We start from the raw sequence: 26,219 nt of genomic DNA, 5'->3' as shown, positions 1-26,219 counted from the left end.
ATGTGGATGGACTCCAACTCCCCATCAGTCTCAGCCATCATGTCCAATGGCCAGGGATGAGGGAAGTCATACTCCAGTGAATGTAGTTCAGTACTTCTCCATGCAGTTCATAGCTTAACTACTGAACTTGCTTCCATGAGAGACAGTGACAGCCACCAACTTGGATGGCTTTAAACATTAGACAAATTCATGGTAGATAAGAATACCAATAGTAGTGTTGGGCGTCAGAGAATCCAACTCCCCATAGTAGGTTGCCAATAATGGATAAGACAAGGAAGTTCTTAGCAGTATTGTTTATTCAATAGTCATAGAGAGAGGCTTAGAAATTCAGCCTCTTGTAGTACAGTGGTACCTCAGGTTACATATGTTTCAGGTTACATACGCTTCAGGTTACACACTCCACTAAGCCAGAAATAGTGCTTCAGGTTAAGAACTTTGCTTAAGGATAAGAACAGTAATTGTGCTCTGGCGGTGCGGCAGTAGCAGGAGGCCCCATTAGCTAAAGTGGTGCTTCAGGTTAAGAACAGTTTCAGCTTAAGTACGGACCTCTGGAACGAATTAAGTACTTAACCCGAGGTACCACTGTAATGGTTTTTTCCTCCGAGTAAATCTTCACCCCCCTTCTCCCCAATCGTCAACAGCACCACCCACCATATGGTTTCCACTTAGGGCCATCTGTCTCCAAGCCCTTTGCTCTCCTACTTTTAAGACTCGCCAGATTCTGGGAGAAGGGGTGTGTGGAATGCTTTCTAGTGATAACGTTTCAGCCAGTTGCTCTGGCTCTGCTTCCTCCTCTCCTCCTCATCCATCATTTCCGAACTTTGCCCCTCATCTGCCTCTGAGCTGTGACCTCCCGCAAACCACTGTTCTAAATCTATACTGTCTTCCTCATCTCTGGAAGGGTCAGGCTGGGGTCAGCCTAGTAGGAAATATTCTGGGCACACTGTCCTCCCTGCAGTGTCTCTATTTCTGCCCACTCAGTCTCTGAATTTTCTATTTTGAGCAGAAATGTCAGATGGGGGATTTACCTGGCTTTCCATCAACTTGAGCAGATGATCTGGGATTTTGTTTTATCAGGGTCTCAAAAAACTGAAATTTCGAATCAGGTTGGGAGAGGAGACATCAGAAAATAAAATGTGTGCTGAGGAGGGCACAAGACTTTTCAAAGGGGTAGTTTTATCTTCACATGTAAGGAAATAATTATATAGTTTTAAATACTCCTTCCTATGTAAATGCATTTTGTATGTGAAAAGCGTCTTTTATTGAAGTCACCACTGTGGCTCAGCAATGGCGGAAAGTACGGGGGGAGGACATGAGAACTAATTGTCTGGGGGAACTGTATTCCCCCACCCTTATCCTCTCTACTGCCTTCTATGAATTGGATAGTGCCTCAAGGCTGGGCAGACGGTACAAAGAAGCCCCGATTTAAGTGGAACTATTTGTATCACTAGGGATGCGGGTGGCGCTGTGGGTTAAACCACAGAGCCTAGGGTTTGCTGATCAGAAGGTCGGCGGTTTGAATCCCCGCGACAGGGTGAGCTACTGTTGCTTGGTCCCTGCTCCAGCCAACCTAGCAGTTCAAAAACACATCAAAGTGCAAGTAGATAAATAGGTACCACTCCGATGGGAAGGTAAACAGCATTTCTGTGCGCTGCTCTGGTTTGCCAGAAGTGGCTTAGTCATGCTGGCCACATGATCCGGAAGCTGTACGCCGGCTCCCTTGGCCAGTAAAGCGAGATGAGCACCGCAACCCCAGAGTCGTCCATGACTGGACCTAACGGTCAGGGGTTCCTTTACCTTTTTATCTGTACCACTGTCTCTGTGGTACTGCGAGATCATGGCTGCACACATCTCATTGTCAGTTCATCACACCTGCTTAGCTACCAGATTCCATGCCTTGGACTAGTGTGCTCTGGTCTCATTTGGTTACATGATATACACCAGTGCCCAAGTGAATCAGGGTTGTTTGTGTGCAACAGCTTTGCCCAGATGCCTAACTCAAAAGCCCTTCCCTCCCCAATTGAGAACTTCCAGAGTCCCCACAAGAGGCTGTGTGGGCCCTGACGGCTTGTAGACCTCCTTCTACCTGAGATGCCTGTTTCAAACATAATGAACTTCTCCGTACTTTTCCCCCCTGAGGATTCAGAGGTTTTGATTAAATGAGAACCCATTACTGGTTCCAGGAATTTAGGGGAGTCTACCCCACAACTCATAACCATATCTTCTTGTGACTGGATCTGCAACATTATAGCCTTATGCAAGTTTTTTAAGGGAATGGCTGTGTTCATCAAAACAAAGGTCCTCTCACAAAAAGAGCTTAAATGAAGAAGCTTTCGACAGCGTTTGGAACAAGCCCCTTCAAAAGGCGATTACACTTGACCTGGTTTATCACTGGCTTGTATTTCAATCCTGGCTTGTTCAGGATCATTTCTAGCTGCTTACGGGTGAAGTTGGACACTCCGATGGACCTCACCAAGCCGGCATCTTTGCATGCCTCCATTGCCTGGCAAAGAAAACACAACATGTTTGTTGAGTGGTATTTGTTTGTTGAATAGCTGGGACCACATCCCCCCCCCCCCCAGATTAAGATTGGAAGCTCACTCATGTACTCCCAAGAGTGTGCAATAATTCAGCAGCTCTCATAGGAGCCATTGTGTGAGTCATTGTTCTGGACATGCCTCCTCTGGTGGAAGGCTACTGTGCTCTGTATCCGAATGACTCAAGGGCTGGATTTGCTAATCCCAGGCACCTACCTCCCATGTTTGCCGAAGATCTACATTGTCAAAAATTGTTTTTTTGTCTTCTCCCATGGGAAATAAATCTGGTCCAGGCTGGAAAAGAAGGAGACGGAGGGAATAAGTGCAGGTCAGGCCTAGAGGTTCTCTTATCTCTGTAATACTATCTAATACTAATGGACAATGATAAAAAAGGGAGATAAACTTGCAAGGACCTGTACTACAGTGCAAGGATCTGTGGGAAACTCAAATCACAAGCACCACATTTCACAATATTGTTTATTCAAGAGCTTTATTCAAGAAGAATAAAGCATTACTTTAGCCAGGAAATTGCAATATTAAATCAGTATTGTCTCTTTTAATCCAGAGATTGGGAATCAGTGGATCTCAGGCTTTGCTGGCCTCCAAGTCCCATCAGCTGCAGCCAGCAAGGACAATGATCACGGATGATAGAAGTTGCAATTGAGGAACATCTGGAAGGCCACAGGTTCCCCAAACATGCTTTAATTCTTTCTGTGCCCCACAGAACAAACTGTCTTCTCTCTCTGCACAGGTCCTCATCTCTCCATCCCCTTTTTTCCTTCCCTTACTCCCTCGTTGTTAGACAAATTTGCCCCAGGGATCCTCACCAGAGGGAGTCAATTGCTCTGTGAGGAGGAGGAGTCGGAAACTGAGATCGGGCAAAACCAAAAGCTGTTTATTCTTGAGACAGCGCTGCACGGGTAACGCCCAGCTTGTGCTGTAAAGAGGGAGGGCTCTGTCCTGTTTACATCAAAGGTACTTTATACCCATCTGAATTTCCCTCCTACACAGGGGCATAGGAAGGTGGGGCGGCGCCCCAGGTGCCATCATGGAGGGTGTGTGTGACAAATTATCAAGGAACAATTACTGCCCTACTAGGATGGTTCATAAAAACTTATTTTTGAAAATGCCTGCTCCAAAGGCCTTATCTTACTACACTAGGGATTATACAGCTATATATGGAATTTAATGTATATCAGTTAATATCTTGACCCTCCTCCACGAAAGTAGCTGTTTACTTGGCCGTTTTCTTATGTCGTAAAGGCTGAAATTTCAATTCAGTGTTTTCCTTTTCAGATAACACAGAGCATGGTGAAATCACAATAAATAAAACCTCCCCTTCAGTAGTTTCAAGCACTCCTACAGGTTCCACATAATATCTATACTGCGTTGTTTACTGTGACAGCACCTGCACTTTGGAACTCCCTACCTATTGCAGCAAAGCACGTGCCTTTGCTAGACTCTTTTCAGGCACCTGCTAAAAGAATTATTATTAAGGCAAACATACCTAGATGCTTAGGAAGTTGAAGTAATTTTAATCTTCATATTTTAGCTTTTGTATGTTTTAAAGTAGGATTGCTAATTTTTCTTGATTTTACTGCTATGGTATTTTTTTTGTTTTTGTTTTGGTAAACCACTTTGCAGGTTTTTAAAAATAAATTTTATTAAATAAATAAACAGTAAATATAAATAAAATAACACAAGCCAAAACACAACCCATCCTGTAGATTTAAGTATCTGTCCACAGTCGCCTACTTGTTATCATTTTTGCAGGCAAAATAAATAAATAAATAAATAAATAAATATTAATGTGTGTGGGGGGGTGACAAGAAATTTTCCGTACTGGGTACCACCTGACTTTCCTACGCCTGTGCTCCTATTGGCTAGGAGATTGCAGTTTACAGACTTCTTGGTCCGCCTATTTCATATTTCCCCCTTGATATACAGTGGTACCTCGGGTTACAGACGCTTCAGGTTACAGACACCACAAACCCAGAAATAGTACCTTGGGTTAAGAACTTTGCTTCAGGATGAGAACAGAAATCGTGCGGCGGCAGCAGGAGGCCCCATTAGTTAAAGTGGTACCTCAGGTTAAGAACAGTTTCAGGTTAAAAACGGACCTCCGGAACGAATTAAGTTCTTAACCCAAGGTACCACTGTATAGCCCTTTTAAGCATACAGAACAGCTTTCTAACTGTTCTCCATTTTCACCCACAAACCGTCCAAATACTTTATAAGGCATTATGTTTTGGCTATTACAACAAGTTTTCTCTTTCTTTGCAATGCAAGTAGTTACAACAGCAAGGCACGGTCATTTCTGCTAAGCTTTCCTTACCCATTTATCCCACACTTGCCAAGTCCTGCTCTGCACACGATTTCTTTCTTATGATGCCCATGTGGTTAATGTAATCACTAAATGCAGATGTTTTCTTTAACTGGCATGGTTTCTCCCCCCAAAATCTGGGAGTGATCATTCTTTGATTGAGATATAGTATAGCAGAGAACTGTCAGCATCTCTAGGAAATGACAATTCCCAATGTTCCTTCAGGGAATAAAATATTTTTAGTAGGTTCCCCCTGCCGCCCCCCCCCCAATTCAAATATTATACTCAATACTTTCACTATGACATCAATAATTATTTACCTTCATAGAAAATGGATTGTGAATTATGAACAGATCCATGTGGTCAAACTGGAGTTTCTTCAGGGATTCTTCTAAGCATTTCCGAACCAGCTCAGGGCGGTGGAAGGTACTCCAAAGCTGTCAAAAATATAAAGATATTTATATTTTCATAGAGCCATAGAGTTTTTGGGTCTCAGACAATTTAGCTGCAGCAGATGACTATTCTAGTGTGCATAATGTTAAGGGCAAACTCAAATTTTGTTCTGAAGAGTATTTTGAATTGCTGTGGTGAGGTAAAGTAATTTAAAAAATCATTATTGCTAATAAACAATATTTTTACTATTTATTTATTAAATTTCTATATTGCCCTTCACCAAAAGTTCTCAGGGTGGTTCACAAGATAAAAGCACAAATAAATAATCAAAACAGAATCCCTCCTCCCACAAACAGGTTTAAAAAGGGTGTAGAAATTGAATCAGTCCAAGGCCTGGTTGAAGAGGAACATTTTCACCTGGCGCCTACAGGTGTATAATGAACCCCCCTGCAGAGAACATTCCCGAAATGGGGAGCCATGCAGAAAAGGCCCCATTCTCATGTTTCCGCCCTCCGAGCCTCACATGGAGGAGGCACACGAAGAAGAGCCTCAGAGGATGAACACAGAATCCGGGTAGGTTTATATAGGGAGAGGCATTTTGCTCCGATTTTGTTAAATAATTCCAGTTACAGATAGGTAGCCGTGTTGGTCTTCTGTTTCAGTGTATCTGAAGAAGTGTGCATGCACACGAAAGCTCATACCAAGAACTGACTTAGTTGGTCTTTAAGGTGCTACTGGAAGGATTTTTTGTTTTGTTTTGTTAAATAATGTCTGTGAAATATGCAATTGCATCATGATGCAGTCACTATATTCTACCCTTTAAAATAAAAAATAAAAAATATTAAACTCACTTTTCCAGCGTAGAAAATGTCTTCCCTTTTTACTGTTCCGTCTGAAATCTTCGCACAAACGGCCCGCCCAACTTGTTCCTCTGTCTGGTATACATACGCGCCATCAATATGATGGAAGCCGAATTCTATTGCTGTCTTTGTAGCCTCCTCACACTTGCTTTTTTGAACCTGCCAGTTGAAAAGGTAAAAAGGTTAGTCAAGGTCTTTGCTTCAGTGGGGAAATTTATATCAAAGGGTACCTGTAAGTAACATTTATATACGCGTTGTATGTGCGATATAATATTTTGCCACCAAATGGCGACGTGGAGTCCCGTTTTTAAATACCTGTTTTCCCTGTTTAAATTTACAACACTTTAAACTGAAACGCTTATTTGATGCGTGTAGATCCAGCCCTGATGGTGCCTGGGTCCTCTCCATGGTGGAGGACCAAAGATGGTTAGGTGGTGCATTGCAAGCCTCCTTGTGGCAACTCCTGCAGCCAAGGTGGTGCCAAATGTCTTGCTCTGCTTCCCACTGGATCACATCAGCGAGGATGAGAGGGAAGCCTTTTCATCTGGGCAGCCCAGGACCTTCATACTCACTGCCCAGGCTTGCACCCCAGGGAGGTCACTTTGGTGCTGCTAACACTGCAGCTTGACTTCCCCCCAGAGGCACACTCCATTGTGTCTTGAGACAGATGCCAGCAACAAGGATGGAGGGGTTCACAGTATTAACTTGCTTCTCCCACAGCCATAGCCTTGGATTCCAGCAGAAATCAGTCTTGGCTCCATCTCTCAGCTGCCCAGCCTGCTTTCTGCTTCCAACTCCTGGATCTCTCTCTCTCACCCCCCCCCCCAGGTTTTGTCTTTCTAACTACCCACCCATTTGCCCTCTGGCGCAGAGCTGATTAATTCATTGCCATAACTACTCATATTTAAGGGGCCATTTCCAAGAGATTTGCATACCTGTCTCTTCATCAGTATGTATCTCTTTGTATAAAATAGATTCTACCCTCACATAGTATGTGAATAGAGCAGACATAGGTAAAGGACCCCTGACCATTAGGTCCAGTCATGGCTGACTCCGAGGTTGTGGAGCTCATCTCGCTTTATTGGCCGAAGGAGCTGGCGTACAGCTTCCGGGTCATGTGGCCAGCATGACTAAGCTGCTTCTGGTGAACCAGAGCAGCGCACGGAAACACCGTTTACCTTCCTGCCGGAGCGGTACCTATTTATCTCCTTGCACTTTGACGTGCTTTCGAACTGCTAGGTTGGCAGGAGCAGGGACGGAGCGATGGGAGCTCAGCCTGTCACTGGGATTCAAACCACCGACCTTCTGATCAGCAAGTCCTAGGCTCTGTGATTTAACCCACAGCGCCACCCGCGTCCCTCAGAGCAGACATATGAATTGGAAAAATGGAAAAAGGAAAATTCCTTCAAAAAACTGAGTGGTTGCTTTTATTTGGTAAATTCATGATGTTCCTAGAAATTAATTTCATTACAAAACAAGAATCGACACCAATCCCTTCATTTGCGTTGCTGGTGATATGGAATGGACCGAATGAAGATGGTTTGGATAAAGAATTGATTCTATATTTATTGTTAGTGTCCAAAATAGTTAGCTAATGCCTGGTAATTTTGGATAATATTGTTCCTCCCAACAAAACTAATAGTGGGCACTTTTGGTTCTATAGGAATATTTTTAAAAATACCACTAGAAATTTTGCACTGGGTACTTTGAACCCTGCAGCAATTCACACTGGAAACTGTTTCTCAGCTACAAACTATCCAAGTCTTGCACAAAACATTATTTGCTCCTGAATTTGCTGGCAGAGGACCCTTGTTGAATGAGAAGCAGAGCTTTATGTGCTGCAAGGCATCTGTTGCTTTCTTGGCTGCTGTGACCCAAGAAGTTCTCACGCACAATTGGTTTCTCAGATCAGGTGAGGTATCTCATGCTGTGCTTTCCAGTGTATGAAGCACTCTGCAGCTGGCAGGCATTTTGCTCTTCAAAAACAAGTTACTACAATCATGAGAGTTAAATGTGTTACTTACAGCATCCGGGGAATAGGTTCCAAACCCCAATACGGGGATTTTGTTCCCATCATTCATTGTAATGCCACGGTCTTTGCTAAGTTCCATTTCCTACTTCTGTGCTTGTTCAGTTCTTGACTGCAAGCTGAAACTGATCAACACTCTTGTAGGAAAAACTCGAGTGAGACGAATAAAGTTCCTGTTTCCAATGAAATGTCTTCTCTTGGCACGATAGGAGGGGATTGTCTATGCAAATAAACTGAAGAAATGAGAGAGAAAGGCGGGGAAACCTATGCCCAAATTTTTATGAGTAATTTTCAGCAGAATGTGCTTTGGTACACCAGCAGCTTTCATTGCTGACTTCTCAGCATTGCTGTCACAGGATAGATAATAGCTATCTTCTTCCTGTTCTTCTTGTTCTTGTTCTTCTTTGCCTTCCAATAAAGGAAATCAGATGGGTGAGTGGACTTAAGCATTTGTCCCACACAGCGTTCAGGCACCCTTAAAAAACTCTTGTATTTTGATAGCCCCCCCCCAAGCCAAGGAATAAAAATATTATGTTTAAAACAAAATTTACATATATTATTGCTAATGATTTATATTTTAATTTTTATAATCTTTTAGCTAGCATATTGCCCTTTGTGTGTTACGTAATGCCTGTGAAATATGCATTTTAAGGAAGCATCTTCCTTGGATATGATGAAAGGGAAGTGACTAAGCCAGTATTCTGTTGAAGCTAGAAAGAAGGGCAGGGACACTCCCTATCTTGCTCCAGACTTTGGATTAATTTGATTCCAATGAAGAGTTGCAGTGCTTACAAATGGCACGTTGACGCAAGTGGCGCTGTGGGTTAAAGCCTCAGCGCCTAGGGCTTGCCGATCGAAAGGTCGGCGGTTCGAATCCCTGCTGCGGGGTGCGCTCCCGCTGCTCGGTCCCAGCGCCTGCCAACCTAGCAGTTTGAAAGCACCTCCGGGTGCAAGTAGATAAATAGGGACCGCTTACCAGCGGGAAGGTAAACGGCGTTTCCGTGTGCGGCTCTGGCTCGCCAGAGCAGCGATGTCACGCTGGCCACGTGACCCGGAAGTGTCTCCGGACAGCGCTGGCCCCTGGCCTCTTAAGTGAGATGGGCGCACAACCCCAGAGTCTGTCAAGACTGGCCCGTATGGGCAGGGGTACCTTTACCTTTACCTTTAACTATACCGAAGTTTCTTAATTTTCACCACAGTGTCTTCCGAAACACCAATGGCTTTGATTGGTGACTTAGCATTGCTTTTGCAGGGCAAATGATAGTTGACTGATGGGGGGGGGGGAAGATTTCATCTCTTTATTATTAATATTGTTCTGATAAAACTATTTTGAGACCTGTCATAAACTTTGACATGTTAACTGTTAGACATGGGAGAAGCAGGCCTCAAAGCTAAGCAGATCTTCAGGCAGAGGTATTGAAATGAAACAAATATACTCAGAAACAAAATAGCCAATGAAATATGTGGAGGTGTCTGTTGACTTAACAAAGCAGAATGCTCTGTATGCCAAAGGAGGGGGAAAAGGATGTAACAGATTCTCCAAGTGTCCCTATTTTCCAGGGACAGTCCCAGATTAACAGAAACCATCCTAGTTTCTGATTTGATCCTGGAATGTCCCTCTTTTCCTTAAGGTAAAGGTAAAGGGACCCCTGACCATTAGGTCCAGTTGTGACTGACTCTGGGGTTGCGGCGCTCATTTTGCTTTATTGGCCGAGGGACCGGCGTACAACTTCCGGGTCGTGTGGCCAGCATGACTAAGCCACTTCTGGCGAACCAGAGCAGCACACAGAAACACTATTTACCTTCCCACTTGACGTGCTTTCGAACTGCTAGGTTGGCAGGAGCAGGGACCGAGCAATGGGAGCTCACCCCGTTGCGGGGATTCGAACCACCGACCTTCTGATCGGCAAGTCCTAGGCTCTGTGGTTTAACCCCTATTTTTAACAGAGGGTATGGAGTTATGCGACCGCTGAGCCAAGGAGATTATTAACTGTACCTACTTTAGAAGACATCTGAAAGCAGCCCTGTGTAGGGAAGTTTTTTAATGTTTAATGTTTTTATATATGTTGAAAGCTGCCCAGATTGGTTGGGGCAGCCCAGTCAGATGAGTGGAGTTGGCTCCTATGCCTGAGTTGTTTAGTCAAGGTGCTGAAATTTCTCTATTAGCAAACCTTAAGTTCACCAAATGGGACTACCCAGGATACCCTAAGGAGAAGACCAGGCTATTGCATTCCTATCTTTACAGTGTGGATACGAGTTCTGATGATGGCAATCCATGCTCAGATGAAAGCTGCCACAAATACAACTCTACCCTTCCTTGTCTTATTATTTCAAGCAGTTGTACCAATGCATATATTGCTAGATAAAGAAAGAGCATTGTTTGTCCTCTTTCTGACTTTGCAGATGTACAGACAAAAGTACCTACATCTTTAGGTGACAGCCCCTTCATAGTACCACAGTTTTCAGGAGTCCCTGGGCAGAGGGAATGACCAACAGTGCATTGGAGGGGGAACACAGGGGAGTGTAGATCCATCACCTTTTCCACAGCAGATGCAATGGCCTCATCAGATGAAGTTACTGGATAACTGATGGAGCTTTCTTGGTCTGACAAGTTACTGATGTAGTAGAAAGGGTTTCAGAATTCTCTTTTGTTTGTGATGCAATAGATTAGCATAGAATCTATTCTGTATGTGAGTGTCTGAGGGCCCTGCTCCTTCCTGCCACTCACCATCTGGCCTGGGGTGGGGCCTGAAGCCTCGCAGGGACTGCTGGACTCTGCTGCCCAGGAGGACTCTCCTGTATGTGAGTGTCTGAGGGCCCTGCTCCTTCCTGCCACTCACCATCTGGCCTGGGGCGGGGCCTGATGGGCCTCACTAGGACAGTTGCTGTTACTGCTGGAGGGGAGCAGAGTGCTTTTAAAATGTTTTAAAAAATTTATTTTGAATTTTTTGTATGTGGGGGTGTGGGGGTGGGATGGATGTTTATTGGGCCTGGGAATTTGTTTGATTTTATGTTTTTGTATTTTTTTATTGTTTTTTGTTTGTATTGTTTTATTTGTGTGTGTGTGTGTGTGTGTGTGTTTTTAAGGTGTTATTTTGTTCTTAAGGGGAGGGGTCAGGGCTGCCGGGGAGTGGGCCCCAGCCCACAAAATGGCTGGGACATGTTTCACAGGGGGGAATGCACTGGGACAACCGATCTCAGTGATCACGGGTAGGAGGAGGAGTTACGCTAAGACCAGACCATGTCATTACAGAGGAGGCAGGTTTAGTCGTTGTTTGAGGACTATCCCTGCCTCCGGGTCTGGTCCTGACCGGATGGATACTAGAATCAGCAAGGGATACCCACACGACCTGAAAGTGTTGCTGTGCAATGCCAGGTCAATGATTCATAAGACCTCTGCCATCCATGACTTGATCATGGATGGAAGATTTGACCTGGCATGTGTAACAGAGACTTGGCTGGATGAAGCAGATGGGCCTGTCCTTGCCGCTGCTTGTCCACCAGGTTTCTCTTACGCACAGCAACCCAGGTCATGTGGGTGGGGAGGGGGGGTTGCAGTGATTTTTAGGAAGTCATTAGTTTGCACCAGGCGTCCTATTGGGAAACCCAATTTTCCGAGTGCATGTTCTGGAAGTTGGGCAATAGGGGCAGTACAGGATTCCTTTTGGTGTACCGACCTCCCCGCTGCACCAAGGATTCCCTGCCTGAGCTGCTTCAGGTTGTGGCGGATGTTCTCCTGGAGACACCTAGCTTGGTTGTCCTGGGGGATTTTAACATCCATGCCGACACGACCTTACAAGGGGCCGCTCGGGACTTCGTGGAAAGCATGGCCTCCATGGGGCTGTCCCTGAATAAGTCTGGCCCAACCCATAGCCGCGGACATGCCTTGGACCTGGTGTTTACCTCTATGGATGTTGGTGATCTGACACTAAGTAAAAGTGAAACGAAAGAAGTGCCATGGTCAGATCACTTCCTGGTGCAACTGGACTTCTCTGCGACCCATCCCCTCTGCAGGGAGGTGGGACCGATTCAGATGGTCCGCCCCCACCACTTAATGGATCCAAATGGTTTCCAGAGAGTGGTAGGGGATGCCTTATCCCATGTTGATGGCCTTTCAGCCGATTCCCTGGTGGCCCGCTGGAATGCAGAGTTAACCAGGGCTATTGACTGTTTGGCTCCGAAGCGCCCTCTCCGATTGCATGGAGCCCGGAGAGCCCCATGGTTTTCCACGGATCTTAGGGCAATGAAACAATCGTTGAGACAGCTAGAGCGCCGGTGGCGGATAACTCATTCCGAATCTGACCGGACACAGGTTAGAGCTCAACGTCAAGCCTACCAAGCGGCGATAGCGACGGCAAAGAAGACTTTCTTCGCCGCCTCTATTGCATCTGCAGAAAACAGCAGCAGGAGACTTTTTCAGGTGGTTCACAATTTAGTGGAACCACCTGTAACATCGGGGCCCAATACGGGCCACATGTTCTCCTGCAATGCTTTTGCAATTTTTTTTGCAGATAAAATCGCTCAGATTCGGGAAGAAGTAGACTCTACCGTGGGAGCAGGGCTGGGGCGGGAGAGTGCTAGAGTCCTGTCTGGTCAAGTTGTGTGGGATCAATTCCAATCTGTTACCTCCGAGGATGTGGACAGGCTGCTTGGACGAGTGAAGCCAACCACCTGTCTCCTGGATCCTTGCCCATCCTGGCTTATAAAAACTAGCCGGGAAGGACTGGGCGATGGGCTTCGTGGGGTGGTGAATGCTTCCCTCTGTGAGGGAGCCTTCCCAGACCCGCTGAAAGAGGCGGTTATTAAACCGCTTCTTAAAAAACCATCTTTAGATGCGGCCACGATGGCCAATTATCGCCCAGTCTCAAACCTTCCATTCTTGGGCAAGGTGATTGAGCGAGTGGTTGCTGAACAACTCCAGGCACGCCTGGAAGAAGCGGACCATTTGGATCCCTTCCAGTCGGGATTCAGGCCTCATCATGGGACTGAAACTGCCTTGGTTGCACTGGTTGATGATCTCCGGCGGGCTAGGGACAAAGGTGAGAGCTGTTTCCTAGTTCTGCTGGATCTCTCAGCGGCGTTTGATACCATCGACCATAACATCCTTCTGGACCGTCTTGGGGGGCTGGGAGCTGGGGGCACTGTCATACAGTGGTTCCGCTCCTTCCTCCTGGGCCGTGTTCAGAAAGTTGTGGTGGGGGATGAGTGTTCAGACCCCTGGGCTCTCACTTGTGGGGTGCCTCAGGGTTCTATCCTCTCCCCCATGCTTTTCAACATTTACATGCAGCCACTGGGAGAGATCATCAGGAGGTGTGGGCTGGGTGTTCATCAGTATGCAGATGATACCCAGCTCTACCTCTCTTTTAAATCAGAACCAGTGAAGGCGGTGAAGGTCCTGAGTGAGTGTCTGGAAGCGGTTGGAGGATGGATGGCGGCTAACAGACTGAGGTTGAATCCTGACAAGACAGAAGTACTGTTTTTGGGGGACAGGAGGCGGGCAGGTGTGGAGGACTCCCTGGTCCTGAATGGGGTGACTGTGCCCCTGAAGGACCAGGTGCGCAGCCTGGGAGTCATTTTGGACTCACAGCTGTCCATGGAGGCACAGGTCAAATCTGTATCCAGGGCAGCTGTTTACCAGCTCCATCTGGTACGTAGGCTGAGACCCTATCTGCCTGCAGACTGTCTCGCTAGAGTGGTACATGCTCTGGTTATCTCCCGCTTGGACTACTGCAATGCGCTCTACGAGGGGCTACCTTTGAAGGTGACCCGGAAACTACAACTAATCCAGAATGCGGCAGCTAGACTGGTGACTGGGAGCGGCCGCCGAGACCATATAACACCGGTCTTGAAAGACCTACATTGGCTCCCAGTACGTTTCCGAGCACAATTCATAGTGTTGGTGCTGACCTTTAAAGCCCTAAACGGCCTTGGTCCAGTATATCTGAAGGAGCGTCTCCTCCCCCATCGTTCTGCCCGGACACTGAGGTCCAGCGCCGAGGGCCTTCTGGCGGTTCCCTCACTGCGAGAGGCTAAGTTACAGGGAACCAGGCAGAGGGCCTTCTCGGTAGTGGCGCCCGCCCTGTGGAACGCCCTCCCATCAGATGTCAAAGCGATAAACAACTACCTGACATTCAGAAGACATCTGAAGGCAGCCCTGTTCAGGGAAGTTTTTAATATGTGACATTTTAGTGTATTTTTCTTCTTTGTTGGAAGCCGCCCAGAGTGGCTGGGGAAACCCAGCCAGATGGGCAGGGTACAAATAATAAATTATTATTATTATTATTATTATTATTATTATTATTATTATAGCATAAATTAGAGAATGGGGAAAATAATGTAGCAGAGGCTGTGTATTTTTTTTCTTTAATGAGGTTACGACTTCATGATAGAGTTTTAAATGGTAATGCTTTTTTGCAAAATTGTATGCATTTCTACATGAAATCTATGGGTCGCCTGTCAGTTGTCTGAAGATGATTAAAGCTAAATCTGTTTAAAATTCAATAGAGTTATATGACTGTCAGCAGATCCTAATGAAATATTATACTATATACTGAAGCCCTTTTGGGGTGTATGCATGCTGGTGTATATGAGGATTTGCCTGCATTTCTGGACAGAGCATATGGATGTGCCTATAAGCTTCCACACCTCTAAATTTGCCACTCCAGCACAGGGAATGCTTATTAAACCAATATGTGTGCAGTGGAAACTGGTAGCTCTGAAAGTCTCAACAACAAGGTTCCTCGTATTTCCCTATTTCTCCTTTACCTCCAGATTAAAGCCAGGAATCATTTGCAAAGCTCTGTTAGAGTAGATTTAACTTTTGCCAAAACATATTTTTGATACTGTGAGTGCAATGGAACTATGGTGGTTCCTAAGAATTGGAGATAAATTAGAGATGGGAGACGAGTCCTTATTCCACATCTGGTGGGTAATACTCTGGGTGACCAGCAAACCTGAAACAAAACAAAAGAGAGTCAACACTCAAGGGTTGGAAGATGTACAAGCAACAAAAATTGATCTGTTGCCAGCCATTGCCTCATGAGACCATTTTGCACAGTGCATTATAAGCTCCCCGAGTTTGCCATCAAATGCCCGCCCTGCTGAAAATCTGGGAGGCTGAAAGCCAAAATGGTCCACCATATTACAATCTAAAACTTGAAATATCGGGATGATCATATGTCCATCTTCTCACTAGAGAAAATAACCCCTAGATGATGAACACAGCCCTGGTTGCTGATCAAAGTGGTACAAAAGGGTTGGGTCAAAGGTCTCCCTCCTCTTCCCCAGCGCCTTTTTGAGACTTTCAGGTAGGGGCAGAAGGACAAATGCTGTTTTAGGAGTCCCTTCCTGGCAGTAATGCATGAGGCAGCCATCTTTCCCCCATCAAAAATGCTCCTGGGAATGTCAATACATCATTGTATGGCATTGGTCTCAAGGGTATTTGGAAGCCTGTCTAGGTCAAATAGGACTGGGATAGCTAAGTCGTTAGAGCTTGGAAACTCTTGACCTCAGGGCCATGGGTTTGAGCCCCATGCTGGGCAAAAGATTCTTGCATTGCAGGAGGCTGGACTAGATTACCCCCGTGGTCCCTTCCAAGTCAACAATTCTATGATTCTGCGACATGGACACTTGTCCGTACACTTGCACCCCACTCCAACAATGCATGGGGCTTTCGTCTCCACAGTTATTCCTTCTATAATTTCACCTTATTCTCTATGAAGAGAAGAGATGGATGCCAGATCTCTTCTTCCTTTTGCTGTCGCAGTTTGAATTATTGAGTGAACCACTTTTATGTATCCATATGCACATTATTTAAATATGACTTACATATCCATTTTTATGAAGCTCATGCTTTTGTGAAGGCTATCGATGGCTTTCATATCCTCCTCAGACAGCTGGAAAGTAAATGCCTGTCAGGGGGAGAAAATAAAATGCTGAGGGGCTTTTACCTCATGCCTTTTTGTTGCACCTCAGAGCTGTGCACCTTTTTCAGCAACAAAGATACCAAAGTGAACTTTGTTACCACCTTCCAAAGTTCAATTCCTTCATTCAACAGCTTCAGTCCAGATGTCCTCCCATTGAGGGAATTTTATATGCATAGTAATGTAGGTTTGCAATAGAACAGGAATGGGGAAACGGTGGCCCCCCAGATGTGGATGGACTCCAACTCCCCATCAGTCTTCGCCATCATGTATGATGGTCAGGGATGAGGGAAGTCATAGTCCAGCGAAGGAAATTCTTCATGCAGTGCATAGCTAAACCACTGAACAGTGACAGCCACCAACTTGGATGGCTTTAAACATTAGACAAGTTCATGGTGGATAAGAATACAAATGGAAGCTAGTCATGATGGTTGCACTCTGACTTCATGGTCTGAGGCAGTGATTCTTCTGAATACCCACTGCTGGAAACTCCTCCAACTTCTTGAGTCCCCAAACCAAGATGTGCATCTTCCCTCCCGTACTCCTGCACGTGCCATGTGACCCGTGAGATCACAGTGTCCAAATGACGTGCTTTTTCGGTATTGTTTTTAAATGGATTAATATATACTGCTTTACCTGGGCATTTTCCTCAATTCGCTTTCTGGTGTAGGTCTTCACTATGACCACCAGGCCGCGCTGCAGTTGGTAGCGAATAGCCACGAGAGCTGGGGTTTTGTTGTACTTCTTGCCGATCGCAACCAACAAAGGGTCTTCAAGCAGGGGTGGAGTGTCTGTATTTAACCTGTTGGAGAGCAACATGGGGAGAAGGTGTGTTTCTGGTGTCCAGAATATATAAATCTCGCTCTAAAATTAATACAATATTGTCCTAGTCCATCCAATATATGCTAAGTAATTTGTATTTAAAGGTCAGTTAGCTGATTTGAACTAATTCATGTTTTAAGAGAGGTTTTTCCTTTGCTTAAGTACAGTCAGTATTGGGGAGGGGGACAACTAAGGCAGGAAAGAAAGGCCCAAAGAATCCTGCATGCCTGCTGGAGAGTTGATGTTCAAATGAAATGGAGGATCCTGGAGGAATGCACAGCTCATTGTCTTGAAGGAGAATTCAATATTTGTCGCTGGTCCCACTTGTTAAACATAAGCATTTAAGTGGCTTCCAATATAGATAAAAACAATACAATTTAAAATTCTGAGACACACAAAACAAGCTATGTAAAAAGAGAAATGCTATAATTATTTAAATGCAAGGGCGGGTGCAGAGCCCTTTCATTCCTGCCATTCTACTGCTTAAATCAACATTAAAGATAATGTAAACATGATTGAAAAACAGCACGAAATTTCAGAAGCAGAAATTATTAAATAGCCCTCTGCCTGCAACATTTAAAAACATTCGTTTGGGAGAAGTCAATCAGCTATATATATAAAAAAACTATCCTTCTTAGGTAGAATCTCAGTGATTAAAATGAATATTCTACCCAGAATGTTATTTTTGTACCAAACAATCCCTGTGATCAGAGGACTTAAACAATTTAAAGAATGGCAGAGAACTTTAGCAAGATTCGTCTGGCAGGGCAGAAGGCCAAGAATAAAAATGAAGATTTTGGTGGATAAAAAAGAAAGAGGAGGCTTCACTCTACCAGACATGAAGATATACTATGAAGCTGCTTGTTTAACCTGGGTGAGAGATTGGATAAAGTTGGACAACCCAGATCTCCTAGACCTAGAAGGCCATGATAACAGGTACGGGTGGCACTTGTACCTGTGGTACGATAAAGTAAGAGTTCACAGAGGATTTCTAAACCATGCATTTAGGGGACCATTGTATGAGGTATGGGAGAGAAATAAAAATCTACTAAAAAGAAAGACCCCCTGGTGGATATCTCCAATAGATGTATTAACCATTAAGAAAATTAACATGGAAGGAAACAGATCTACATATGAAGAATTGCTTAGGAAAACTAATCAAGGCCCAAAGTTAAAGCCATATGAAGAAGTGGAGAATTTACTGAGTGGATGGCTACAATATCATCAAATTAATACAATATTAAAAGAAGATAAAAAGAGCTGATCTGAATGCTGGGGAATAGTCAGAATAGGTGGTACCTGAAGTGGTCCCCAAACGTTTTGGCTTCATCTCTTACCAACTTGCATCCCTTTGGGATCCCAGGACACTATATCCTTCCATGATGATATTGTTTGAGTTGCAGAAGGCCAGCAGCTTGCTTTGGTTCCGATAAGGATGGCATTCAACCTGTGGATTCAAAATCCCCCAACACAGCCCCAAAGTGAGAATTCAGATGAAACGAAGAATACCATGAAATAAAGGAAAGTCAGAAAAGCAGAACCACGCTATTATTTCTTGAAATATCCATGTCAGAGGCACTTAAAACGCACAAGTCCGGCTAATTAAAAAGGATGATTTATTGCAAAGAACCAACAGAAAGTCCGGCAGCTGATTCCCGAGCAGCCTCCATAACAGCCTACGATGACTCGACTGGACTCTGGTTTCCCTTTCTCTTACTACGGACGTCTTCTTCTTGTGCTGCTTCTCCCTCTCTCTGTCTTGTAAGCCTCCCCTCTGGCTAAGTCTGTAGCTGATTGGCTCATGTTCCCTTTCTGACAAGCTGCCACTCTCTGTGGGTTCCCACACTCTATCTTCTCCCCCCTCACCAAGATCTTGTCTGCTCATTTCCCTGGCAACTTGCATTCCATTCTCCTTCTCTTCTGACTCTGCTAGAATGTGCTCTTCAGACAGTGGCAGATTCTTATATGAGGGTTCTACAATCCTGACAATCCAGTTGTTACTTTTCTTAACATGTGTTGTGTTTTCTGATGTATCAGAATCTTTAGATGACCGTTCAAGCATTTGTGGTTTCCATTGCCACGCTCTTTATCCATGAAATGTGTGTTAGCTGAAGATGGGGGACAGGGCTTATTCCCCCTCAATCTCCTGTCACTCCAGGCCTGTTGGAAATATCCTGGGCACACTGTCCTCCCTGCAGTGTCTCTATTTCTGCCCATATTGGACTTTTTGTCAGACCGCCCCCAGAGGGTTCGGTTGGGCCCTTATACCTCTAATATGCTTAAGACTAACATAGGAACACCACAGGGATGCGTACTCAGTCCGCTCCTTTATATTCTCTACACGTACGATTGTGTCGCTGCTCACCCTAGTAATAGGGTTGTCAAATTTGCAGATGACACAACCGTGATTGGGCTCATCTCTGAAAGGGAGGGTGAAACGGACTATAGAGATGAGGTGGAGCGGCTGACAGAGTGGTGCAGAGCTAACAACTTGCTCATACATGCAAGGAAGACAAAGGAGCTTGTGGTGGACTTCAGGAGACAGAAGAGCAATGTCCAGCCACTTTTGATTGATGGGGTCTGTGTGGAGAGGGTAACAACGTTAAGATTTTTGGGCATTGAATTACAAGAGGATCTGTCCTGGAGTGTCAACACAAGGGGGCTTGTGAAGAAGGTGCGGCAGAGACTGTACTTTTTGAGAATGCTAAGGAAAAACCATCTTCCGCAGAAACTGCTGCTTGCCTTCTATCACTGTGCCATTGAGAGCGTGCTCACTTATGGCTTATGTGTGTGGTACGGAAGCTGTACTACCCAGGACAGGATGGGGTTGTGCAGAGTTGTTAAGGCAGCAGAGAGCATTGTTGGCTGCCCACTCTCCACCTTAGAGCAGATTTATGCCACAAGGTGCCATAGGAAGGGACTGGACATAGTAAAAGATCCATCGCATCCTGGTCACTGTCTCTTCGAGCTCCTGCCGTCGGGACGGAGATACAGGACGATGAAGACAAGAACGAGCCGCTTAAGAGCAGCTTCTTCCCCAGAGCGATCTCGGCCCTGAATGGGAAGCCTGGACTTTGAAAGTCATCTAATCTTCCTTGCTGTATTATACTGTATTGTTTTAATTAGTGTTTTTATAGTTGTTTTGATTTTGTGTGGAGTGCCCTACCTGGGTGGATGGAGCAGCCAAGTAATTTCGTTGTCCCCGAAAGGGGGCAATGACAATAAAGATATTATTATTATTCCAGTTACAGATAGGTAGCCGTGTTCGTCTGCCATAGTCAAAACAAAAAAAATTCCTTCCAGTAGCACCTTAAAGACCAACTAAGTTAGTTCTTGGTATGAGCTTTCGTGTGCATGCACACTTCTTCAGAATCTGAAGAAAAGCTCATACCAAGAACTAACTTAGTTGGTCTTTAAGGTGCTACTGGAAGGAATTATTATTATTATTATTATTATTATTATTATTATTATTATTATTGACTTCTCCACACTTTCTTTTGTCTGAGGTCTTGATTAAATGAGAACCCATTACTGGTTCCAGGAATTTAGGGGAGTCCACCCCACAACTCATATCTTCTTGTGACTGGATGTGCAACCTTATAGCCTTAAGCAAGTTTTTTCAGAGAATGGCTGTGTTTGTCAAAACAAAGGTCCTCTCACAATGGCCACTTCCCACATCAAATGGGGGGCACCTTTTGTGTGGTCGTGCACAGCCCCCCCCCGATCCCATGTGGCTCCTGGCAGTACAACCTAGATTCAACCCCCCCAGGATGGACACCTGGAGGTAGCCACCTACCTCTGCCAGTTACCCAATCCCGCTGAACAATATAACACAACACGATGGCCAATAACAATGGCACTAAACACTATTTATAGACTCATACAGAGTACAGTATCATATGAGCACAGATCCAGAGAATATTTTCTACAGCGTTTATACTTGTTTACATGTAGAATTGGCTTGTTAAGAAATTGAACTGCATCCTTCTCATATTAATTCTTACAAGTCTGGCTGATGAAGAATCAATCAAGATTGGCTGATGAAGCATTGAACGAAACAGATTGGTTATCCAGAAACAGATTGGTTATCCGGAAACAGATTGGTTATCCGGAAACAGATTGGTTATCCAGAAACAGATTGGTTATCCGGAAACAGATTGGTTATTCGGAAACAGATTGGTTATCCGGAAACAGATTGGTTATCCGGAAACAGATTGGTTATCCGGCGATATTTGGTGACAGATTATGTAAATATCAAACCTTTGAATTATTCTAGCGTGACTGGTGAAGAAGATTTAGAAACTTTGGTTGTAATTTCTGATCATTTGTAATAGTCTATAGTGTTTAGTGCCATTGTTATTGGCCATCATGTTGTGTTATATTGTTCAGCTTGTCTATATTGCAACACAGGGGTCTAGTTACCAAATCCCAGCTGGGGAGGCGTTGCCAGGAGAGAGTTGGCCAGGTAAGGGGAGGGATCGCCCTGCCCACACAATAGTGTCTTCCCTCAGTTAAGCCTTCTTTGCAGGCTAACCTCTTCTTCACAGGTATGTAGACGCTGCTACGTTATGGTCACTGTTGAAGGGCTGGAAAGGAATTTTCCTGCATTGGCAGGTTTTGCCTTCCCCGTAGTAAACTGTCACAACTTTTGCGGTTTCAGGCCTTGGGCAGAATCCTTTAGTCTATCTTCCCTAAATTGGGGGGGGGGGTTTGAAGCGGTGACCCATGCACCCCCTGCGGTGGCGATCCCAGGGTTCCCCGTTAAAGGGGTTGTTTTGAGGGGAGGCATTGGCCATACGCCAATAGGTTGTCATTGCTCTCCCTTGCGATGGTGGCGAAATGGGGGGCGGGCTCTCTGCTTGAACAGACGTTCTCCAGAGCCAGCCCAATCCCCACACATTCTGGATAACCCTGATGTTCCACAGATCCCTGGCTGGGGACTGGGAGGGGAAAACCCCCAATGCCTAAGCCAAGGTCTCCCTACATATGAAGCTTTAATAAAGTTGTGTCCAAATTTTATTCCCATAACATGTTGTCTTTAGTCATTATTCCACTCGGGAGTTGCCCGGGGTTGGGGGGGTCTCTGCCTATCCGTGCAAAAAGAGCTTAAATAAAGAAGCTTTCAACAGCATTTGGAACAAACCCCTACAAAAGGCAAACATGCTTGACCTGGTTTATCACTGGCTTGTATATCAATCGTGGCTTGTTCAGGATCATTTCCAGCTGCTTACAGGTGAAGTTGGACACTCCGATGGACCTCACCAAGCCAGCATCTTTGCACGCCTCCATTGCCTGGCAAAGAAAGCACAACATGTTTGTTGAGTGGTGTTTGTTGAATAGCTGAGGTCACACTTCCCCCCCTAGATTAAGATTGGAAGCTCACTCATGTACTCCCAAGAGTGTGCAATAATTCAGCAGCTCTCATAGGAGCCATTGTGTGAGTCATTGTTCTGGACATACCTCCTCTGCTGGAAGGCTACTGTGCTCTGTATCTGAATGACTCAAGGGCTGGATTTGCTAACCCCAGGCACCTACCTCCCATGTCTGCCGAAGATCTACGCTGTCAAAAATTGGTTTTTTGTCTTCTCCTGTGGGAAGTAAATCTGGTCCAGGCTGGAAAAGAAGGAGGCGGAGGGAATAAGTGCTGGTCAGGCCTAGAGGTTCTCTTATCTCTGTAATACTATCTAATACTAATGGATAGAAAAAAGTGATAGAAAAAAGGGAATGAAACATGCAATGGCCGATATCACAGTGCAGGCATCTGTGGGAAACTCAAATCACAAGCACCACGTTTCACATTCTTGTTTATTCAAGAGGGGTGCAGTGCTATTTTAGCCAGGAAAAAAATATTTACATTGCAATATTAACTCAATATTGTCTCTTCTAATCCAGAAGTGGGGAATCAGTAGATCTCCAGGCTTTGCTGCCTCCAAGTTCCATCAGCTGCGGCCAGCAAGGACAATGATCAGGGACGATAGGAGTTGCAATTGAGCAACATCTGGAAGGCCACAGGTTACCCAAACATGATTTAATCCCCCCCCCATAGAACAAACTGTCTTCTCTCTTTGCACAGGTCTGTCTCCCCATCTCTCCAAGCCTTTTTTCCTTCCCTTGCTCCCTTGCCAAGTCCTGCTCTGCACACAATTTCTTTCTTATGATGCCCATGTAGTTAAGGTAATCAGTATATGAAAAGGTTTTCTTTAACTGGCATGGTTTCTCCCCCCAAATCTGGGAGCGATCATTCCTTGATTGAGATATGGTCTAGCAGAGAACTGTCAGCACCTCTAGGAAATGACAATTCCCAATGTTCCTTCAGGGAATAAAACATTTTAGTAGTCTCTCTCTCTCTCTCTCTCTCTCTCTCTCCTCCATTCAAATATTGGACTCAATACTTGCATTATGACATAAATAATTATTTACCTTCAGAGAATATGGATTGTGAATTATGAACAGATCCATGTAGTCAAACTGGAGTTTCTTCAGGGATTCTTCTATGCATTTCCGAACCAGCTCTGGGCGGTGGAAGGTACTCCAGAGCTGTCAAAAATGTAAAGATATTTATATTTTCACACAGCCATAGAGTTTTTGGGTCTCAGGACACTTTAGCTGTGGCAGATGACTATTCTGGTGTGCACAGTGTTAAGGGCAAACTCAGATATTGTTCTGAAGAGTATTTTGAATTGCTGTGGTGAGGTAAAGTAATTTTAAAGTCGTCATTGCTAATATACAGTATTTTTACCATTTATTTATTAAATTTATATATTGCCCTTCATCAAAAGATCTTGGAGCAGTTCCCAAGATAAAAGCACAAATAAACAGTCAAAACAGAAGCAACAAAACTGTAATCCCTCCTCCCACAAATAGGTTTAAAAAGGGTGTAGAATATGAATCAGCCCAAGGCCTGGTTGAAGAGGAACATTTTCTCCTGGCGCCTAGAGGTGTATAATGAACCTCCCTGCAGAGAGCATTCCCCAAATGGGGAGCCTTACAAGAAAAGGCCCTATTCTTGTTTTGCCGCCCTCTGAGCCTCACATGGAAGAGGCATACAAAGAAGAGCCTCAGAGGATGAACACAGTATCTGGGTAGGTTTATATAGGGAGAGGCATTTTGCTCCGATTTTGTTAAATAATGTCTGTGAAATATGCAATTGCATCATGATGCAGTCACTATATTCTACCCTTTAAAATAAAAAATAAAAAATATCAAACTCACTTTTCCAGTGTAGAAAATGTCTTCCCTTTTTACTGTTCCATCTGAAATCTTCGCACGAACGGCCCTTCCAATGTCCTCCTCATTCTGGTATGCATATGCGCTATCAATATGACGGAAGCCAACTTCTATTGCTATCTTTGTAGCCTCCTCACACTTAGTTTTTGGAACCTGCCGGTTGAAAAGGTGAAAAGGTTAGTCAAGGTCTCTGCTTCAGTGGGGAAATTTATATCAGAGGGTACCTGTAAGTAAGGGGACGCAGGTGGCGCTGTGGGTTAAAGCCTCAGCGCCTAGGACTTGCCGATCGAAAGGTCGGTGGTTCGAATCCCTGCGGCGGGGTGCGCTCCCGCTGCTCGGTCCCAGCGCCAGCCAACCTAGCAGTTCTAAAGCACCCCCGGGTGCAAGTAGATAAATAGGGACCGCTTACCAGCGGGAAGGTAAACGGCGTTTCCGTGTGCAGCTCTGGCTCGCCAGATGCAGCTTTGTCACGCTTGCCACGTGACCCGGAAGTGTCTCCGGACAGCGCTGGCCCCTGGCCTCTTGAGTGAGATGGGCGCACAACCCCAGAGTCTGTCAAGACTGGCCCGTACGGGCAGGGGTACCTTTACCTTTACCTGTAAGTAACACTGAGTGTCAGTGGACATTGTCAAACTCATTGTCCCCTCAGTCCCAGGGAATAGACACATCAAAGGTAAAGAAGAAGTGTCCAGAATAGTTAGCTAATGGCTGGTAATTTTGGATAATATTGTTACTCCCAACAAAAGTAATAGTGGGCACTTACAATTCTATAGAAAGATTTTTTAAAATATCACTAGAGGTTTTGCACCGGGGACTTTGAACCCTGCAGCAACTCACACTGGAAACTGTTTCTCAGCTACAAACCATCCAAGTCTTGCACAAAACATTATTTGCTCCTGTTTCTGCTGGCTGAGGACCCTTGTTGAACGAGAAGCAGCGCTTTATGTGCTGCAAAGCATCTGTTGTATTCTTGGCTGCTGTGACCCAAGAAGTTCTCATGCACAATTGGCTTCTCAGATCAGGTGAGGCATCTCGTGCTGTGCTTTGCAATGGATGAAGCACTCAGCAGCTGGCAGGCATTTTGCTCTTCTAAAACAAGTCACTACAATTGTGAGAGTTAAATGTTTTACTTACAGTGCCCGGGGAAGCAGTTCCAAAACCCAATATGGGTATTTTGTTCCCATCATTCATTGTAATGCCACGGTCTTTGCTAAGTGCCATTTTCTGCTTCTGTGCTTGTTCAGTTCTTGGCTGCAGGCTGAAACTGGTCAACACTTTTGTGTCAAAAGGAAAAACTCAAGTGAGAAAAATGAATTTGCGTCTCCAATGAAATGTCTTCTGTTGGCACGATAGGAGGGGAGTGATTAAACAAATGCCCTGAGGAAATGAGAGAGAAGGACGTGGAAACTTCCTAACCTATGCCCAAATTTTTATCAGTAATTTTCCGGAGAATGTCCTTTGGTACACTAGCAGCTTACATTGTTGTCTTCTCAGAACTGCTTTTACAGGATAGATAATAGCTATCTTCTTCTTGTTCTTGTTCCTGTTCTTCTTGTTCTTCTTTGCATTCCAATAAAGGAAAGCAGAGGGGTAAGCAGAATTAAGCATTTGCGTTTCGAGGTCCCCAGGGCCACCCCAATAACTCACACATCACACAGAATTTTTGTTTAAGATTTTTTGGCATAATTTTGGCCACAACTTTATTAAAATACAAATTTGTGCGTGGTTGCTTAGGCAGTGGTTGCGACTATCCGCCCCCACCATGGGGGACAGACTGACATTCCGCACGATGCGAAAGTAAGAAAAGAGGAATACACTTGGGGCTAGCTATGGAGCAGGGAACCTGCCCTCAGCCCTCCTCAAATGCAACCAGGAGCTCATTGCTATAGCCCAAGCCCCCTTGACAGAGTGGACAAGCAGTAGTTAGCCCCCGATTCCTCTAACAGAATCCCTTGCAGCAGCAGCATTAGAGGGGCAGGCACAGCCAGTCCATGCCCCTCAACCAACCAAACCATAAACCAATGCCTAACCGTGAACCTTACAAGTTGTGACAATTTGCTACGCAGTAGGCAAAAACCAAATGGCCCGAGCCAATCAGCCAGATGG

The 26,219-nt window shown here is 45.0% G+C and overlaps 3 protein-coding genes across 5 annotated transcripts in view; 1 reads left to right on the top strand and 2 right to left on the bottom strand.

The window, feature by feature from the left end:
• LOC310826186 (tigger transposable element-derived protein 1-like) overlaps positions 1-26,219 on the top strand; it is a 1,677,490-nt gene that overhangs the window by 1,143,782 nt on the left and 507,489 nt on the right. The gene's annotated exons all lie outside the window — the stretch shown is intronic.
• Positions 1-26,219, bottom strand: part of LOC310826145 (aldo-keto reductase family 1 member C3-like) — a 33,559-nt gene that overhangs the window by 2,514 nt on the left and 4,826 nt on the right. The window contains exons 3-11 of one of the 2 annotated variants that reach the window (XM_083700820.1): positions 25,248-25,377; positions 24,099-24,266; positions 23,307-23,423; positions 22,422-22,499; positions 22,056-22,178; positions 18,224-18,333; positions 16,701-16,866; positions 15,970-16,052; positions 15,015-15,095 (exon numbers count right to left, since the gene is read on the bottom strand). In XM_083700820.1, the coding sequence (XP_083556946.1) occupies positions 15,053-15,095; positions 15,970-16,052; positions 16,701-16,866; positions 18,224-18,333; positions 22,056-22,178; positions 22,422-22,499; positions 23,307-23,423; positions 24,099-24,266; positions 25,248-25,377 (1,018 nt within the window). In that variant the 3' untranslated portion in view covers positions 15,015-15,052. Of the gene's footprint in view, positions 1-15,014; positions 15,096-15,969; positions 16,053-16,700; positions 16,867-18,223; positions 18,334-22,055; positions 22,179-22,421; positions 22,500-23,306; positions 23,424-24,098; positions 24,267-25,247; positions 25,378-26,219 lie in introns of those variants that run through there. The other variant, XM_083700821.1, reaches the window with a different exon arrangement.
• LOC310826224 (aldo-keto reductase family 1 member C3-like) lies at positions 1,713-25,881 on the bottom strand. 2 transcript variants are annotated; one of them, XM_083700982.1, is made up of 6 exons: positions 25,522-25,881; positions 8,138-8,406; positions 6,105-6,272; positions 5,181-5,297; positions 2,754-2,831; positions 1,713-2,503 (listed from the first exon to the last, which is right to left on the bottom strand). In XM_083700982.1, exons 2-6 carry the CDS (start codon positions 8,222-8,224, stop codon positions 2,318-2,320), a joined length of 636 nt encoding a protein of 211 aa, XP_083557108.1. In that variant the 5' UTR covers positions 8,225-8,406; positions 25,522-25,881; the 3' UTR covers positions 1,713-2,317. The 2 variants fall into 2 exon arrangements, with proteins under 2 accessions (XP_083557108.1, XP_083557107.1); XM_083700981.1 differs by lacking the exon at positions 25,522-25,881 and adding an exon at positions 10,568-10,685 and having other exon boundaries at positions 8,138-8,544.

Source organism: Podarcis gaigeae (genome assembly GCF_964106915.1).
Source record: "Podarcis gaigeae genome assembly, chromosome: 10".
NCBI lineage: Eukaryota > Metazoa > Chordata > Lepidosauria > Squamata > Lacertidae > Podarcis > Podarcis gaigeae.
Note: the sequence above shows the minus strand (reverse complement) of the source record. Positions and strands in the feature narration are given on the sequence as shown.

Coding starts and splice junctions, on each gene's coding strand:
- LOC310826224 (XM_083700982.1), bottom strand. CDS start 8,224: ATGGAACTTAGCAAAGACCGTGGCATTACAATGAATGATGGGAACAAA. Junction 6,273..8,137: donor GAACCTATTCCCCGGATGCT/GTAAGTAACACA, acceptor TTCAACTGGCAG/GTTCAAAAAAGCAAGTGTGA. Junction 2,832..5,180: donor ACAATCCATTTTCTATGAAG/GTAAATAATTAT, acceptor CTTCTTTTCCAG/CCTGGACCAGATTTATTTCC.